The 19128-nt window shown below is 43.7% G+C and overlaps 2 protein-coding genes across 2 annotated transcripts in view; one reads left to right on the top strand and one right to left on the bottom strand.

Annotated features, from left to right (window-relative positions):
* Positions 1-2150: 2150 nt before the first annotated feature.
* Positions 2151-10067, bottom strand: LOC121133370. Its single transcript, XM_040729645.1, has 3 exons — positions 9974-10067; positions 8126-8558; positions 2151-2360 (listed from the first exon to the last, which is right to left on the bottom strand). The coding sequence occupies exons 1-3, from the start codon at positions 10065-10067 to the stop codon at positions 2174-2176; spliced, it is 714 nt and encodes a 237-aa protein (XP_040585579.1). The 3' UTR covers positions 2151-2173.
* The window catches only part of Kcnh8 (potassium voltage-gated channel subfamily H member 8), a 375994-nt gene continuing 366492 nt past the window's right edge, over positions 9627-19128 (top strand). The window contains exon 1 of the mRNA XM_040729522.1: positions 9627-10189. Coding sequence (XP_040585456.1) covers positions 10114-10189 — 76 coding nt within the window. The 5' untranslated portion in view covers positions 9627-10113. The remainder of the gene's footprint in view (positions 10190-19128) is intronic.

The raw sequence follows: 19128 nt of genomic DNA, 5'->3' as shown, positions 1-19128 counted from the left end.
TCTATCATTCTTCCATCTTATTCTTTGAGGCAGGATCTTTCAATCAACCCAAAGCTAGCTATAGGGATAGATAGTTTTACTAGCCAGCTTGCTCCTCACCTTCCTAGACTAGGATTACCTGTCGGTTGGCACGGCCACATGGCATTTAGCTGGGTTCTAGGGATCCAAACTCTGGTCTTGTTGCTTTTCTGCGAGAGCTTTGACTGCTGTACCTTCTCTCCAGCTCCAAAGAGGATTGTTCCCTGAACCTGGCACTGTGCTGGAAGCTAGCAAGCCCCGGTGACCATCCTGCCTCCATGTCCACATACGGCTATCACCACACCCTTTGGCCTTTGCACACATATGGCTGTGTTAATTGACCTGTCTTGGTTTTTCTCATGGGTGCTACTAAGTTGAACACAGGTCCTCCTGTTTGCACTTTCCCATATCAGGTTCAATTTTTCTAATAATTGTAACACTCATATTATTTTATACTTGTAAATTTTAATCCATGTGTGAATAGCTTAAAAATAGGAAGATTGCATTATGAGAGTGGAACAGAGCCTTCATCATTAGCATATCACAATATTTACACATTCAGTAAGATGCAGTTCATTTAGTTTAATAGGCACCCCACTGGTAAATGGGGTTTCTCTATTAAAATATTTATGTCTTAAGAAAATGGACACCCGGTCAGACATGAATGAGATCTTGGGTTCATAGTGAACACTTACAGGTTTAAGAAAAATAGTGAAGCATAGTTTTGAAATTGAAGAATCTGATTTGGAGCTGGAGAGGTGGCTCAGTTGTAAAGTACTTATTTTGCAAGTACGAGTTTGGATACACAGAATCCATACAGAATACCTGTAAGTTCAACAGCGTGGGTAGGATAGCAGAGGCAAGTGAACGTCTGAGGCTCAGGAGGTAGCTGCTTTGTCCACATTAGAAGCTCCAGGTTCAGAGAGAGGCTGACATCAAAAGATAAGGTGGAGCGCAATCGAAGAGCACACATAAAAAGGTAACTATGTACACAGAAAGAGAGGGGCGGGGGAGAATTAATTAATAGCAAATGCTTGTTATTAAATAATTTGAAGGAGGGAATCTGTGAAGGGATCTCTGCAAACTCTAGGGCTGGCATATTAATGCTTTTGTGAGGCATGAAATAAGACCACAGGCTTACAGGTGCAGAGGGCTGGAGATTTAGCTGAGTGGTAGAGCTGAGGAAGCACACGGCCCTGGGTCCAGTCCTCATCTCTGAAAGGAAAAACAAAGAAATAAAAAATAACCAAAAAAGACCAAAAACAACACAAAACAAAGCAACAACAACGAAAACAGAAAACAAACAAACAAAAACCATGATAACTAGCTTACAAGCTCAGGGTTTGATTAAGAAAAACAAATAAATTCATGACAGTTGGTGTAGTCGAGATAATAATTTTGGTAACTAATATTTATTCTCTCCACAAAATAATTTTGTTCTTGCAGTGCACTAAGGACTCAGCGAGCTTCCTGGAATACACTGCAGAATAAACAGTGGAAATTGTGATAATTACTTTGTGTTGCCTCGTTTGTCAACCAACAACTGCTTTGTGAATGTATGTTCTTATCATCTCAGCAAAGGCAAGCCCTTGCTTAAAGTTACACAGGTGAGTAGAGCTCAGATGCTACACAGCTGAGGGGTGGTCATAGAGGAGCGAAGTGTTAGGCAGTGAGGTCAGTCTGATCCAACACAGTCACAGAAGAACACAGAAGAACACCGTACACTGGGGAACTTTCTAGGAATGAGCATAAAACTTCATAGCAATGGGAAATGAACAGTGGGAGACAGAGGAGTCCGGAATGCCAGAGGTACCATGTTTCAGGATCCATGTGGGGAGTGTCTTTGAGGGAGACAAAACTAAACCATCAAATCACTTGGAAGACATTCCATGGGCTTTCTCAAGATATGGTGACGAACCTTGAGCCAGGGTTCTAAGTGGATGGAGAATGTGGAGGGCGGTGAGAATGCATCCAGTAATGAAACAGAAACTCAAAGAATGGGTGCAGGTGGGTGACGAGGCACACACTTGTCATTGAAGGCAGACGCAGGAATCAGAACTTCAAGGCCAGCCTAGGCTGCATGAGACCTTGTCTCAAAAAACCAAAATGAAAAAAGCAGACAAACAGAAACAAAGGATTTGGGGCATATTTATAATCAAGATGCAGAATGCCAGGCTCCTTGGAGTCTAACAAAGGTGACAGATGTGAGAGGCAGAGTGACAACATAGCCACAGCTGGATGCTGGAAGCAACGAGGTCAGGAAGCTGTGCTCCTGGTGCAGACAGGTGAGATGGGACATCCAGCTGTCCTGTCTGTAGCATCTGTGAATAGGAGAATAGCACCTGAAGGAAATAATAAATATTAAAGTGACCACGAAAGGCTTTTCTGTCCCAAACCAGAAAGTATGATGTCTTAGAAATTTGTGAACCCCCAATAAATAAATAAATAAGAGGCAATTAACTTACAATATTAAGGATAGCAAAAATATTTGGACTGAAATATCTCCATTTGTCCAGAACATTAAGTCAGTAAAAGGGTGGCTGAAGAAGCAGACTGTAGAAGTCTGATATGGAAATGGCAACAAATGAAGACTGTGAGGTATGCAGTCTCTTCTGAGGAGACCTTCATGTGAAGAAAGGATGAAAGCTTACACCAAGGAAAGGCATTCTTCATGATCATGGGGCCTAGGGTGCTAATGGTTTGAGGGAAGGAACCAGCAAAGACAGAGGATACAAGGGCAAGGAAATTTGGAGAGACCCTGAAAGCATCTTATGAACATGTGGCTGGCTCTCTGACGCTTGTTTGTATATAAGTCTCACTCTATAACTTTGCCTGGGCTTGAACTCATGACCCTCCTGCTTCAGCCTTCCATGTGCTGGGATTACAGGCATTCATTAATACATATACAGAGCCATGAATATGTGTCTAGAAAGAACCTTCTATGGGATTAAAAAAGGATGAAAATAAGATGGGGAAACTGATAATGTGGACGACAGAGACTGGGGCAGGATGGGTAGAATTAGAAGCTCTTAGAGATTAGGAAATGTATTACCACAGAATTCCCATGAGTGTAGGGTTCTAGGCATTTTTAAATTATGACTTTTTATTGGCTTTATAAGTCAGGATCCAATTACTGGATTTCATTGTGATGTTTTCATACCTATGTATCATCATACTTCATCATATTCCCTTCCCAATACACACAAAACAATCCCATGGCTCCAAATTCTAGGTGGGAGATCAGAGTAGAGGGTGGAAAACGGAAGAGGTACAGGGAGCATACTGTTGAGCTTCCTATGCCAGGGTACCTTCAAAAGACCATCATGAGCGAGTGATGAGACTTAATGACTTTCACTCTCTAGGCTCAGTATCATGGAATAGGAGTAAGACAGGAAATACAACTTGATCCTGTGACTCAACTGTTATGAAAATTGTTCAAGAAATGAGGATGCTACTGGATACATTTCAGACTTCCAAGAATCCAGTACCCAACAATTACCTCAGATTCATTAACTAATTTCTTAAAATGTACAAATAAACCAGCGTAATTATCTTTTACACTTATTGAGTCCTTACAGTGATTTAGTTACTACTGTTTGCTTTCCACAATTAGCTCACTGATATATCACAGAATTATGGGTTGTTCTGACAGTAGATGACCAAGTCTGCTCATATATAGCCCAATGCTAATGTTCAGGTAGTTTGCTGCTTTTCCCATTTTTTTTCTTTTTCAGTATATGTTTGTATTTAAATTAGAAACATGCCTGCTTCTCATGTCAATCCCAGCTCCCTCTCCCACCCCTCCTCCCTTGTCCCTCCACCAGTCACCCCCAGCCCCCAAATCCCCACATCATTCCCCAGGGAGGGTGAGGCCCTCCTTGGGGGGATCTCCAGAGTCTTTCATTTCATCTAGGGCAGGATATAGGCTCTCTCCCATGTGTCCAGGCTGAGAGAGCGTCCCTTCGTGTGGAATGGGCTCCCAAAGTTCATTTGTACACCATGGTAAACAATGATCTTCTACCCAAGGCCCCAGAGATTTCTGAGGCCTCCTCACTGACACTACATTCATGGAGTCTGGATCAGTCTGCTGTTGGCCTCTCAGTCTGGGGTTCAAGAGCTCCCCCTTGTCCGTTCCGCTGTCTTTGTGGGTTTCACCAGCATGGTTTTGACTCCTTTGCTCATCACTCCTCCATCTCTGTCACTGGGTTCCAGGAGTTCAGTTCAGTGTTTAGCTGTGAGTATCTGTCTCTGCTTTCATCAGTCATTGGATGAAGGTTCTAGGATGGCATATAAGGTGTAGTCATCGACCTTATCATCAGGGATGGGCTATTAATGTAGTCTCTCGGCTATTGCCAGTTGGTGAGATTTCCAGAGATAAACTGGGTTTTGAAAGCAGCAAAAGATAAAGGTTTTTCCCGTGTGTTTATGTTTCTTGACTCTTGCCTTTCCATGCTGCAGTCCTTGAATGAGTCTTTTGTTAAGTTATGCCTGTACCTATTCTTTCCAGATATTTTGACTATTCACTCATTTATTTATTATTTTTCAATTTTTTAAAAATTTTAAATAGCTTGTTTTACATGTCAATCCCAGTCCCTCTCCCTCCCCTCCTCCCGCACTCCTCTTTCCCCCCACCCTCCCACCCTATTGCCAAATCCTTCCACATAGGGGATATCAGAGTCTGTCATTTTACTCTGGGTAGGGGCTTTTCCCATTTTTGCTCTGTCTTGGACCCTAGCCCATCAAGATGGTGACATTTGAGTTCAGGATGAGTCTCCTGACACTTGGCTAATCTAGAACTACTATAATACACACACACACACACACACACGTAACTCACTATTGGTCTTTCTTAAGCTAACCAAGTGGACTAACAAAATCCTAGTTGTTGCATAGTTTTCTTGTCTGGCTGGTCCTTAATAAACATGCAAGACTGCCCTGACCAGCAGGGCACAATGGGATTCGAGCCCATGGGAACCTGAAATGAATGAGACAGGAAATACGAGAGAGATGGACAGCAAGACAGGCCTTCCCATCAAGCTGCCGTTTAATGAAAGTTCTGCACAGGATTAAATAGGGGAAATGAGGTAGGGGGATGCAGGACAATAAGGGAAGGGCTGTTGTCTAGTAGGAGTGTTCTTGGTCATGTACCCAGGGATGTTGATAGTTGCAGACCAGGATGAGCAGCAGGAATGAAGATAAGAGGTGTTAGTGCTAAGTAGCCTAATTGCAAGGAAGAAGGTTGAGTAACCTAACTGTAGATTGCTATCAGCTATTCCTGTGAGCCCAGATTCTATTCATTAGGAAGCTGGGGAGGGGATGGACTAGTCTTAAAAAAAGACTGACAATATTTATAAGAGGTTCTAAATAACAACGATAGCTCCCAACACTTGTATTAATTATGAAACTGCTGGCTCCTGGCTGGGGCTTCAAGAAGGCTAGCTCTGTCTTAATTATTAACCCATTTCTGTAAATCTATGTATTTCCACATGGTCTTGCTTTACCAGAACACCTAATGTGTCCTCTCTTCTTGGTCTCACACGGCCAGTTCTGTCTGCCTGTTTCCCAGAATTCTCCTCATCTCCTAGCCCTGCCCATACTTCCTGCCTGGCCAATCAGCCAATCAGTGTTTTATTCACCAACTAATAAGAGAAACAGATATACAGAAGGACATCTCCCATCACCTAGTACAGTGGTGCTAGGATTGCCTTCTTACAGATGAGGTTGGCTGGGACCCAAGTACATGCTTTACCCCCTCACTTCTTTTCTTCTTACTTTCTTTACCTCCCTCCTCCTCTCTCTCTCTGTCCTTCAGAGATATTTATCAGTGAGCCCCTCAAACAAGTGACACATGCAATTGCTTGGCAGAAACAGGAGAGCAGGTGTTCCATGTGAAACCAGGAGGAGGTGAGTTTCCCTTACTCTGCATACTGGATTGCACTAGTTAGTTGACAGAGTTTAAATGGGTCTTTATTTACTACTGCAACATAATCTTATCACCCTGACTACACAGGAAGTACAAAGCAGGGGCACAACAGTGGCTCATAGACTGTAAGTACCTCCCGGTTTTCCTTCAAAGCACTCAGATGAGGACAAATGTGTCTTTTAGGAACTGGTTACCCAGTGATGGAAGTGATCCAACAGTGATCTAAACCCTAGGGATTTTCCATGACCATGTTAGACATCTCTAGCCAACCTTTACTCTCTCTATTGTTGAGTGTGAGTGGTCTAAGGCTTATTTTCAATGTAGAATGACACACAGTTACTATACGTTTTTCAGAAATTGAATTCCGTATGAGAGCTGTTCTCTGTCCATGTCATGGATCTTTGTGCAAGTCAATTATTGTTCATAATTTTTTGAAATAAGAAATTGGAAATTGAAAAAAGCTATACATACATTCATATATATATATATGTGTGTGTGTGTATGATTCCCATATTATTAAATACCATCTCATAACATGACTTTTAATGCTGTAGAGTATCTCATTATTTAGCTAATTCTAGGACATATTATAGATAAGTTTGAGAGAAAAGTTATGGGATGTAGTGTGAATAAGATTTCTAAATAGATAGTATTTGTGACATACACCATAAAATGGTATATCTAGGAGAATGAAGTTTGCCTTGTAAAATAACAGCTCACTTTGAGTGTCTAATGAACTTTGTGTAGTTTCTGTATATAAATCTGTTTATTCCTTACAACTCTATTAAACATTCACTGTTATGAATGAAAAAAAAAAGAAATTGGAAATTGTAAGCTGGTTGACTCCAAATTCACCTTTTTAACTGCATAGGCACTCAATGAAAGAGTCAGTAATATTTATTCTATTTAAACAACTTTGTATTAGGAGTGTGTATAGGTTAATCTTTATTTTCAACTTGACTAGATTTGGCTGCCTTTGAGGGTGCTTCCAGAGAATTAACTGAGAAGAGATGGCTCACGCAGAATGTGAGTGGCATCATCACACTGGCTAGGGGCCCAGGCAGAATATCATTGGAAAGGGAGCATTACATGACTTCTCTTGGGGAGACATACACCATACAACAGACCAAAGAAACCACTTTACCCAAGTGTACCTTAGTGAACCAGTGAGCGGATCCATGTAGCTCTGTCACGGAGAAGAAGCCTACTTAGCCTTGACAGTGAATAACAAAAACTGTATCCCTGAAGCCATCTTAGTGGTCAGAGGGTTTCTAGCGAGTGATTCAGCTTGAAAGATATTTCAAAATATGATTTGTGTTTGAATCCAGTGACATTTGTGGTAGTGTTCTGTAAGTTAGTCAGTGAACTTTGCCTATGTCAGTTTTGCCTTGAGCCTTCCTAGTTCAACATAGCCAGTGCTCTGGTTACAGGAATTTTGTGTCTTATGTTACATTGTAGAGTCCACAGTATGACCCCTCTATAAATATGGGCGCTCCACAAGGGCCTGAGGCTGTCTGTACTATGGTGCTTATGCTACAGCATTGTTTAGGTCACAGAGAGAGTTCTGCATCCCTGCGATGGAGAAGGATTGGCAAGAGAATGAGTGGGTGCTCTTTTGGTGCATCAGCTAGGAAATTTCCTTTAAGGAAAAGATAAGGTTTAGGACAGGTGATTTAAAGTGACAAAATACAAGCAAGAGGATTCAGAGTGCTTGAACCCCATCACAGTCTCAAACTGTATTCTGGTCTCTGACTCTGCAAACAGCAGGGCGCCTTTGGGCAGACTTAGAGATCCTGGAACTCAAGACCAAAGAAATGAAGGTCATCTTTATAAGAAAGACATGCTGGTAGAAAAAAGGAAACAAGAGGCTGTGTGGTCCACCTACCAAGCACAGACTGGCGGGGGCGACGATCCAAGGTGAATTTAGGACAAGGATGTTGTGCCCAGCACTAGCCTTGCCTTGTTCTGGGCATCGGAGAAAAGACTAAAATAAGAACGGTCCATGACTTGATTTCTTCTGCCAAGGGACCCAAACTTCCTTTTGATTCCCATTATTAACCCTCTGTATGGCTTCTTTCTAGCAAGTCAGGCCAGATCAGAGGAAACAGTTTTTCTTTTTTTTCTTTTTTGGACACCCAAACACACGTACAGTTCAAATATTTGTGAATCTTTATAGTGGCTTACACATAAATTTCGTGCTGAGCGTCACGCCACTTCCCACTCTTCCATAGGCAGCCGCAGCCTGGCTTTCTGGGGCACCAGGAACCACTGAAGCAGAAGCAGGGACTCCCCCTTCTCTCTTCCTGGCTCCGCCCAGGAGGGAGGCAGCAGAGCTCATCTGCGTGGTGGTGGTGGGGGCAAGTAGGGGTTTCCCTACCAGGAGCTAGCTCCAGACCTAAGCTTGGGCCAGGGTGAGGGGCGGGGGAGGGAGGGGGCACCGCTGGCCAGCAGCAGCAGCCGGAAGAATAAAGGACAGCCGGCCTGAGCCTCACGAGGTGGCCACCCCCTCCCCCCCGGGAATCCCGGGTCCTCCCGCCCACGCGTGTGGCGGGCGGATCTGGAATCTCAACACAAAGGGAATCCTCGGTGGCAGGAAGTGCATCACGAAGAAGAGGGACTGGGGGCGGGGACAAGGAGCCACCTCCTTTCAGTCTTCACCCCGCCCTCGCGGAACCCAGGACCACGGCGAGGAAACCCCCAGAGTCCCTGATCACCCCAGAATCCCCGGGGATTCTGGCAAAGAGCCCCAGCCAGATGTTTCGGGGCCGCGTGCACCTGCTGCCACGCCCGAACCCTGGAGGCGGGGACCCAGCGCTGCTTGCTGAGCCTCAGACACCTGTTCGCGTTTCCCTCCTTGCTTTCCGGGTGCAGCAGCACCTGGGCTGCTGTTTGTTCTTCTCTCCTGGGCTCGTAACTTTCCTTTTCCTCCTTGCCAGAGTTTCAGTGAAGCCTGGGCTCGTGTGACCCTTCGCCCTCACGCAGGGACGCACCCCAGGTTTGGGTGGCTTTCCTTAACATAATGTAGGTGGAGAGTCCTCTCTGAGCCCGGGGCTTTAGTTTTTCTGAGACACCTGCAGTTCCTGGCACCAGGCCTGTGGCGGGGGGGTGAGGTGGAGTGGGGGTGGGGCTTAGAGCGGGGGGTGGGGCGGGGAGGATCGCGTTGAAGCAGTTTTTACACAGAAGTCTCCTGTGTTACTTCCATGTATTTTGAAAAATCAATAAAAATAGCAAACTTTTCCAGAAACACTGTGCACATTTAACGGAAGAGTGGGAAACCATTGCCGATGTAAGAGGGTCTTTCCCCCCATTTTAGTTTGGGTGGGCTGGGGAGAGCAAGGAGAATTTGGCCAGGGGGAGGGTACCTGAATTCGCTTTTAGGGCTGAGGAAGGAGAGGTCTCAAAGCCTCAAGCTTGGGTCAGTTTTCCAGGGCTGGAGAGACCCCGGTGACCCGGGTTTGTTGGGGGTGGTAGGTGCCCAGCTGACTCGGAGCTGGCAATGGCAGGTGCGCCGGAAGGGGGACACCTCCCTTCGAAGCCCCAGGCTGCCTTGGCTACCTAGGACACCACCGTGGGGGGCCTCCCCTCCCAAGTTCTAGGCGGAGGCGGGCTACCTGCGGCGACCTATCTCCTCCCCTCCAGGACACCACACCCACGGGACTCTGGTCTCCAGGGAGAGGGACGGAGCGGGAACAAAGGGGTCTTTGTTCCCAGCTCCTGGGGGGCGGGAGTTGAGCTGGCTAGCATTTCTCCTCGGTTTCTCAGCGTCGCTGGGGCACTCCAGGCTCAGCCCCGCAGTTTCCCCAGGTGGGGCGCCGAGCTCCAAGACCCTAGAGCTCAGGTCAGGGCGCGGCGCCCCGGGCCACCGTGGGCTTTCGCAGGGTCTACGGAGAGACGCTGGGGGTGTCCGGAGGTGTCACTGCAGGAGAAGGAGGGGACGAAGCCTGGAAGAAGGCGGGTTCAGAGTGCTGCTCTGGCCTGGGCTCGGCGACCGGGGAGTAGCTCCTTCTGCTGTCACCCTCCCCACTTCCTTGCCTGGCCCCATCCTCTGCACGCCTTGGCCCCCCGCCCCTGCCGTCATCACGCTCCCGGTGGCTTCTCCTAGCTTGGTACTTTCCCGCAGAGCCATCCTTCTGGACAAACTTTGATGGGGAATTTCACACCGAGCTGGAAAAATGCCGGTTATGAAAGGATTATTGGCTCCGCAGAATACCTTTCTGGACACCATCGCCACCCGTTTCGACGGAACACGTAAGTAGGGCTTGCCAGAGTTGAACCATTTCCCTACGATGGTTTTTCTCTTGGACTTTTGCTCCCGCTTCCCTGATTTCATTTGCTTTCTTTCCTTCCAGGGTAGCCAGGGTATCTTTTAGGAGAGGGAAATAAACAAAATAAAGTAAGACCCCTTCGCACACTCACATACAAATCGTGAAAGCACCTGGTATTGTTGTAGATGGTCCCCTAGATTGCCTAGGTTTGGAACCCAGGTTTGAAGAATGACTGACAAGCGGTTCGCGGTGGGACCTGTACTGTGTGGTGCCTTGAGGAACTTGGTGCAGGGAGAGATGCTGTGCACTTTGTTTTTTTCCGGAGTCCCGAGGCTGCCCGGGTTAGAGTTGGGGGGGTTTCCAGACTCCTATGACTTCCCGTTGGAGATTAAGAAATGCTAAGGAGGTCCAGCCAGGCTAGGTGTGAGCCGTCGGCAGACTTTCTTAATGCTGAAATGACCAGGACACTCGAGGAAAGACTACTGAGGAAGGAAGAACTGGGTACTGTGAAGGCTCGACCGTACGGGAAGTTTCAGAGTTTTGTGACGATAAATAGTGCTGAATATCTGACTTCTTTGGTTGCACTGGGAAAAATATTCATCCAGATAGGGTGTTTTGTGTCTTTCTGGAACCAGCCAGTGATCTTTCAGGACCACGGTCAGGTCCTCTCTCCTTCAGGCTCCTTCTTTGGGAGCCTAGGGATCTTGCTGTGGGCTTTAGGTCTGTCCCTAGCAAATGCTGTCAATAGGTTCCACCAGAATACCCATGTCCTCATTGTAGGGAACTCCTGTGAGCTCTTGTCCCCCTTCCTGTCTGTTATACAAGACCCATATACGTACATCTTCTGAAGCCTGTGTGGAATTTAACTTCCACTCCCACACCGGCACTCTGAATGTATTTCTAGGGCGGGACACAAGATTTTTAACCTTTTGGAAGACTTAGTCAAGTTTTACATGACAGAAAGGTAGAACACTTTTTGATTTTGTTTGGGTGTTGTTTTTGAAATTCACTTTTTTTTGGTAGCCGTTCTTTTAAAATAATCTTTAGAGTTACCCATTCTCTCCCTTTTCCTATTACTCGATGTTAGGAAGTATGTGTGAATTAGGCACTGCTACTGGATATTGGGTTTCATTAGATGACAATAATAAGAATTACTTGAGGCCAAGTTCAAGGCCAATGCCACAACCCCCAAAGTCAGCATTGCTGACTCTAGCTGCTCTATCCAGGACCGCTGAAGAGCAGTTCTGACCAGATGCCAGTTCTTAAAGTTGGATATTCCAAACCCAGGTGCTCTAAACATCAGTCCCGTGAGCATGTTCCGGAGGTGATGTTATTAGAAATAGTGATTTGCTTATGTCATTTAGTTGTATGGAGTGCAGTGCCTACCAAGTCATCCCAGCAGAGCCCTGGGGACCACTACAGAGAGACATTTGGATTTCAGTTGCGAATCAAAGAGGCTGCAGTATGAGGCTGTGGCCTCTTTCTGACTCTCATGATAAGCAGGGGCGCACATGTGGAGAGGTGTATCTGTGTGTGTGTATGAATCTCTCCAATATATGTTGTTAAAGAATAGAAAATTTAAAGGTTACAAAAATTTAAATCCTTATGTGAGAAGCTCATTATATGCCAACAGTTAGTACAAGTAAAATACCTAAAGTTGTTTGGCAGCCATGACTGATCTGTGCTCCTAGGGTCTGGGGATTCTTGGAGAGATCTAGGGTGTGTGAAATCCCCGTATTCCCAAATAGTAAGGAATACAGAGCTTGGTAGTGGCAAGATTTTGTTATAACATTAGTGAATAACTTTTGTTACAAAAAACCTCAGTTGCAAAAAAGATTGTCACTTTTCTCATTTAATCTTTTTTTTTATTGCAGGATGACTTGAATATCCTAAAATTTAAATTCTCAATCACAGAATTTACTAAATCTAGAATTGTGAGAATATCACTTTTTGAGCTGAAGGTTTAGTTGATCTTATTATGGCATGTTTTCTTGCTGACACAATTTTATTAAATAGTGCTAGTCTTGAGAAACTCTTTCCTATGAACATTCTCCTTTCTCTTGACCCATTTGTAAAAGTCATTATTTTCTTTTGGGAGACAAGGCTCTATGGAAGTTTTAAAGTATCAAAAGTGTTACCTTTGCCATTAAAATCTGCTGAAATATTCATATTGCTACTTTATTCCATGTACACTAAGTTGACTCCATTCATTTCCACTTCTGGAAATTTCCATTTCTGGAGTATGTTTTATAGCCCTTCTCAAGTGGGTTTTAGTCTTATTTTAATTAATTTTAATAAAGATAAAGAGAAAAAATCCTGACATTTCCCCTTCTAACAAAACAATACACAGATTTTTGTTACCCTTACTTATTTACTATCAAAATTAAAAATGCTATAAGAACTCAGAGTATTATCCAAAAGTCTCTCCAGTGGAAAAGAGTATATTTCCCTCCAGAAGTCTACAGATTTATGGTGTGTCAGGACATCAGAGAAGAAATTATTTTTATCACTCAGTGATGTTCTACTGATTTGTACAATCAAATTCTCTTTCTTTTCATTTTCAGATATACAATTTATAAACACTATTGGAAAACAAATATTGCTTAAATGAAATCATAACTAAAGTGTACATATTGGAGTGCAATGAGACAGAGAAACTAAGAGTCCTTCAGTTATTGAATCCATACACCCCATTTATGGAGAAAGAAATAACTGCAATGAATTTATTTGCTTCATTGCATGGACTAACACTTCTCAATTAAATCCCACAGGCATATATGACTATCATCCTAATATATAGCTCATGCTTACATAGCTACTTTTATTAACTGTTTAGTACATTGTAACTTTTCTGAATCCATATTGGCTTTAAGTATATTAATATTATCATAAATGCTAAGGGGAAACTATAACAACCAAGCATTTACAGACATATTTAGAAAAAAAGTAGCATGGATATTTGTTACTAAATACCATTTGATGAAAAGTTATTTTTTGAAAGATATAAAGGCATGCTCATTTCAAACATTATGGTGCATTAGCCTACATTTTCCAGTCTTAGCTAAATTTGGACAGAATGCTTCTTTCTCTTTGTGGTTACTAAGACAAATTGTAACTTGATGAACCCCATCAAGGAGGTGGTGCCTAACATCTTTAAAACGTTAATATTTGTATATATTTTATGTAGTCTTCTATAGTTTGACCAAAAGATCTGAAGAAATTTGTTAAAGTTGAAACTCTTTCTTTATGGAGACAATTTTCAATGTCAGTTTTGTTGTTGTTGTTGTTGTTGTTATTTTATTTTCTTCATGTTAAAAGTGTAGGAAGAAGCACAGCACACCTGATGCTGGGCAGAGGGCACAGGAAGTTAGCACAGAAGCCAGCACAACTCTCCTTTAGTCTTTGCTGGTTGTGGTTTGGAAAATGACACTGGAGGCTGATAGAAAGCAATGCACTTTATTAAGTGTGAGTCCTGTTGGTAAGGCTTGTGTGAGGGAAGCGTCCCTGACACTCCTTCCCCAAGTTCACAAAGATTTGTGTTGTTTGGTCTTGCTTTGGGTTTTCACCTGCTATTGATATAGACTCTTGTTTTTCTGCTTATCTATGCTTAGGAACCAAATATCCTATGTTAGTGTTTTATTTCTGTGTGATAATCATTACAACGTAGAGGGTTATCTTCCCCTCCTTGTAGCTGCGGTGTCTAAGGGTGGATAGACTGAGCGCTTGTCTGGGAGGCCCACAAGGACATAAACAAGTTGTCGGCTGGGCCTGTGCTCTCCTCTGAGGCTGACTTGCAGCCTGAAGCAGTGATTGGCAGACTTGTACCTTTACAAATGAGGTCCCCTTTTTCTTGCCAGCTGTCATCCAGGCGCTCTTGTTAACAGGTAGAAATGCCTGCCCTGAGTTTCTGCTCCACAGATTTTCCCACACATGGTCTCAGAACAGAACAGTTATTCCTGTGAGATCAGCAAGAGGGTCTCTTGCAGAAATCCCCCTAAATCAGGACCATTCAAGACAATCTCCTTGCTGAGGAACTCAAGAGCAGCTCACTGCACATCTTAATCATATCCTTAACCTCTGCCTCATCTGCATATTCATATTCTTGCTGCACAACCCAGGGGAAAGGTTTCATGGGGTGTGTATGTACAGGTCAGACTCTTAGGATCCGTGTGGGAATTCTTCCTACCACAGCTGGTGTCCCTTCACCACCGTGCTAGCCTGCCGAGCTGCACACCTTCCAGTTCACAAAGAGGGCTTTTGAGCACACTCTGCTAATTCAGTGTGCAGGATGCTGTGCTGACTTTACATCTGAAACCTTTAGGAACATAAGGTCTAACTTATGGGAAAGTTTTCTCTCACACCTGGCGATGGCGTACCTATGAAGCAGCCTAGGACATGCTGGTACAAGCCACTTTCCTTCTCCTCCCCCATGTAGGTGCAATGTGGGTGATGGGGAAACATTGCTGGAAATGAGCCTCAAGTGTCCCGGGTGAAGGGAGGGTGCCATGAAGCCCCTTCAGAGCTGGAGGTACCTGAACTTGAGCCTCCGCTGGACGTGGAAGTAAGAATGAGACCCCTGCAAGGAGTGGCACCCAAGGCCAGGCTGCACGCTGGGTGTCTGGGCTGGTTTTGCCATGCTAGCCAAGATTCCAGCTAAGCCAGTCTCTGTGTGAACTCTGTGGAGGGTGCTGTTCAAGCCCTTCCTCCGACTTTTCTCTTTCATATTCAAGACATTCCGCAGAGTGCATTCCTGCTTTCAGGGTGGTTGTGTTAACCTGAATTACGTTTTTAAATGTAAACTTTGTTTCACTTTGTCAGAGAGGTGGAGGAAGAAAGAGGAAGGGAAGGGTGGAGTAGAGGGAGGGAGGGAAGGGAAGAGACTGCACTTGACTCTGTCGGTGGGTTCTTCACCTATAACAAAAGTTTTAGACAGTCCCATAGTGTTTGCGCCAATGAACAAAGTGTTTGAATTACGGGAATTAGACTCAGTGTCTCTGTCAGAAGTGCATTTCTTTTGATAATGTATTCAAATGATTTAAAAAGTATAGTCTTTAAAGAAAGACGTCAGATATTTTTATTTTGACATCGTTATAACAGCACAAATCATGGGTACACTAGGTGAGGAGTGATACTGTGCCCACATTTCTTTTAGGCTTTGCATTCATTCAGGTCAGCAGCCACAGCCAGAGACATCTTGTCGATGAGCTTAGCAGAGAACAACAGGCCCGTGCTCGAGTGTGTGGAGGGTCCTAGGTTACCCGTTCTGAAACATCCTGGACTTGACACACTTCTGAGAGGACCGTATTCTCCATGGAGAAAGGAGAATACTACCTCAGCCCTTGTTTCATCTTTCTAATCATGCTTAATGGACATCGTCTGTATTCAAAGCGCTGGGATAAATCAAGCTTGTCTTTTTCTTGAAGGGGCAAAAATAATATTCACAAACTGTTATAATCTAGCTCAGAAAGGGCTAAGATTATTAGTTATGCTGAGAAGTCTTCATACAATAACTAACACCCGAATAGGAGTACTATGCATTCAAACTCTGCCATTTCTGAAACAATTGCCACTGACATTTAGATGGGTTTTCAGAGAAAATACATACCTTCAAGAATAAGAATGGGAGTGATAGAGGTTTGTGGATGATGGTAGACCAATTATAGAAGATCTTTAAATCCAGGGTGCCTTATCAGAACCTAATAGCATTTCTCTGCTTAGTTATGGGCCTCATAGACTACTGTGTTAATTTTCTGTGGGAAATGCATATTTTCCCCCGGGAGATAACTTACTGTTAGGAGAAGAAAGTGTTGGTTTCTGGTTGCAGACTTAACTACTCTTCTACGGGTAGTTCACCCCTGCATTCTACTATAGAATTTTGCCTGTGATGGAGAAAAAAGATTTGTAGCTTTGCTGGAATTCAATCCTGGTGACTCTGATGGCAGGTGTGCTGGCAGTTCCTGGATACCTGCTGGACAAAGTCTACAGCTAAAAGGCACAGAATTACAATTGTTGCACACAGTGCAGTTCCCCTGTGGTGTGTGTTTGCTGAGAACATCCAAAGTCTGAAGTTTTTAATCCATTTTGGTTTAGTAGAGCCTAGGAACAAAATACATAAGACCTCAATTTTGCCAATGGCATCATTCAAATTTAGCAACTGGAACAACTGAAGAGCTTTCTCAGTAATTTGAACACTAAGATGTAGTTCTTAGCTTGTAAATTCTGTGGACGATAGATCTTGTATTTGTCTGCTGCTGGTAAATGCAACTATCTGTCTCCCTTAAGCCCTTCAAAATTCACTTTTCCCCAGACAAACTGATAATCTTTTCTAGCTCATCAAGCATGTTTGTCTTGCTTTGTTTTCTGGCCCTATTGTTAGCAATACCATTCACCCCACTCCAGTTTAGAGAGTTAGTTAGCCTTCACTGCCTACATATGTAATTGGTTTACAGTTCATTTATATTTTGCTACAGAAACACCACGGTTTGGCCCTTGTGTGCTGTCACTCTTCATTGTTCCTGCGTTAACTTGGGCCCTCCTTTTCTCCTCGTCATAGCCGTGAACTCACTCTAACTAGACTCCCAGGACAATAGTTTCCTCTCCACTCCTCTTCTGCCAGCTTCCCTTATCCCCAGAGTGATTTCTACCAGGAGTAACATGACCATTTAATTGGGCACATTTGCTTATGCCTGTCTCTTGGATTACTATTACTTCGGTGACACCCAAAGATGTCAGTATTACCAGAGTTGAAGATGCTGCACAGCACAGTTCAAATCACAGCACTCCAGGTTCCAGACAGACTTAAGCCAGAGATTCTGCTCACTCAGACCTTGGTGATTTGAAACATCGAGACCCCCCCCAAAAAGTTGCCTCTGAGAGGCTCCAAGACTGCTCAAGGACCTTCCTCTGCTGTAAAATGACCTGCTCATCTCTCCAATCAGCTCTTCTAGGCTTCCATAGTTCAGCATCCACCTATGAATTCTGGGAAGCCCTGACTCATCCCATTTCTTGTGAAAGAATTTTGAATTTCCTTGAAGGCCAGAGTCAGATTTTAGAGACTGCTATTTGTTGTCAAGAGTTAACTAGTCTTCTTTTACTTAGGTTTCTATGATTACATTAATTGTGAAATGATCCTGTAGGAAAGGTCCAAAATAAACGTGTTTATTGTTGTGTCTACATGGATGCTAAGCAGGTTCGCATCTGTCTCCATCTGTCTATTCTGACCACAACCCAATGCCTAGAAGGCAATTCCTTCTTTTTCAGTTAAAGGTGGCAAAATACAGGCTTAGAATTCTACCACATCTCACATCTTGTGACCATATGTGCAGTGGTCACTGCAGTGTCACACTACTATTTGTGTGTGCAGAACATGTAAACTTGTAAATGCTGGGGACTCAGTGTTTTCATTTCTAGTTTTTACCTTTTCCAAAAAGGATTGATTCTTGAAATGTAGCCATTCTCAGTCATATACCATTTCTCTTCCTTCTACTAGGTTATGCTTTAAGTACTTGTCACTGAAAAGGTGTTTTAAATTAGTATTTAAGACTCACATTTGGAAGCAGAAACTTATTCATTGTACAAAGCAGCTTTGCTCATCAAAGAAAATCTATTGTCCATCAAAAAATTCATTTTCTTTGAGATTTTAATGCTTACAATTTGTTGATGCACTGACATTAGCATATCCTTGTGATCTTTCTATTGGGATGGTAATCTCTCTATGAAAATATTCTGATCCTCGTAACTTTATGGTGACATCATTTGGTTTTATACCTTGTAAGAGTCTTATGAAGGAAAAAGTTCTACCTGTTTTCAGTTTGCTTCTATGAGTAGAGAAATCCTCCCCTGTGTCCAGTACCATTGACCTCTCCTGGCAGTCATTTATTGTTCTCTACAGTTGTAGGAGGAAGCCTGTATGCCGCCATTAACCATGTGACTTACTAGAGACGCATACAGATGAGGTAATAAAAGGGTGGTTTACCACACCGCTAACCACATCCACTTTAGGCATGACTAAAGACGTATACGGACGGACATAAAGACATATACGTATGTAGGCGGTGAACTATGTCACTAGCCAGGCCCACTTTTGGGCAGGGCTAGGGGGGCGTTACGGGGGAAGGCATAAAAGACAGCACACAGGAAGTCTCGGTCTCTTTTCCCCCCGAGTTCGGCTTCTGGTTCGGCAGCGGAAAACTACTTGGCTCATCTGGGTTACTTGTTTGGTATCTCGTGAGTAATTTCTACAATAAATACTTAGTTTTACTTTCAGTAAGTGTGTCGCTTATCGTTACAGTGTCATTTGGAGCCTCACACAGTGAATTTACAGGATGAAATGAGCATGCTTGGTTCTCTTGCTCTTGCTCTCAAATGTAATCCAAAGTACTTCCGAGTTTCTTTTGTTTTATTAGGTCTTCTGGACAGACATCTTTATTGTACTTGCCGGTTCAAATAGCTTCCTGCTTCAGTTATTGAACTAAAGAAACTGGAGACCAGAGTACTTATCTGTCTTGCAGGTTTATTTAGTTTTCCAGAGGGAAGGATCTACGGAAGTGTTCCAGATGTTGTCAAAGTGTTGAGGAACCAGGTTGACTAGTGGATGGTCATCATATTTGTAACTAGGGTGATTCCTTCCATGGAAAGAATAACTTAGAAGATAAACCTTTTAACTTGAACACATAGGCAAATATTTCTGCTATGGATCTGCGACTGGTAGAAGGGAGTTAAGGTCTACAAGACAGAGCTTCTGTGCTGTAACTTGGACTGCCTTGGATTAAGTTACAACTGTATCCTCTGAAAACAATGGTCCTTTAGCTGTGTGTTGACAAGCCCACACTTCCCAATTTTAGGGCACTGATTAAATGTGTACCCGGTGCTCTTGTCTACATGTATAGTGCTCATGGCACAATCAAGAAATTGTCCTCTTCC

Source organism: Mesocricetus auratus, unplaced genomic scaffold (assembly GCF_017639785.1).
Source record: "Mesocricetus auratus isolate SY011 unplaced genomic scaffold, BCM_Maur_2.0 Super-Scaffold_100021, whole genome shotgun sequence".
In the NCBI taxonomy this organism is placed as follows: Eukaryota; Metazoa; Chordata; class Mammalia; order Rodentia; family Cricetidae; genus Mesocricetus; species Mesocricetus auratus.
The sequence above is the reverse complement of the archived record's forward strand: the minus strand, read 5'-3'. Positions and strand labels throughout refer to the sequence as shown.

What these genes read in the sequence shown, in the direction of transcription:
- LOC121133370 (XM_040729645.1), bottom strand. Translation starts at nt 10,067, where the DNA reads ATGGCTCTGCGGGAAAGTACCAAGCTAGGAGAAGCCACCGGGAGCGTG. An exon ending in CGTGCAGAGGATGGGGCCAG is followed by an intron (nt 8,559 to 9,973) that starts GCAAGGAAGTGG and finishes CCCCGCCCCCAG; the next exon opens with TCCCTCTTCTTCGTGATGCA. An exon ending in GCTCAGCACGAAATTTATGT is followed by an intron (nt 2,361 to 8,125) that starts GTAAGCCACTAT and finishes TATTTCCTTCAG; the next exon opens with GTGCTATTCTCCTATTCACA.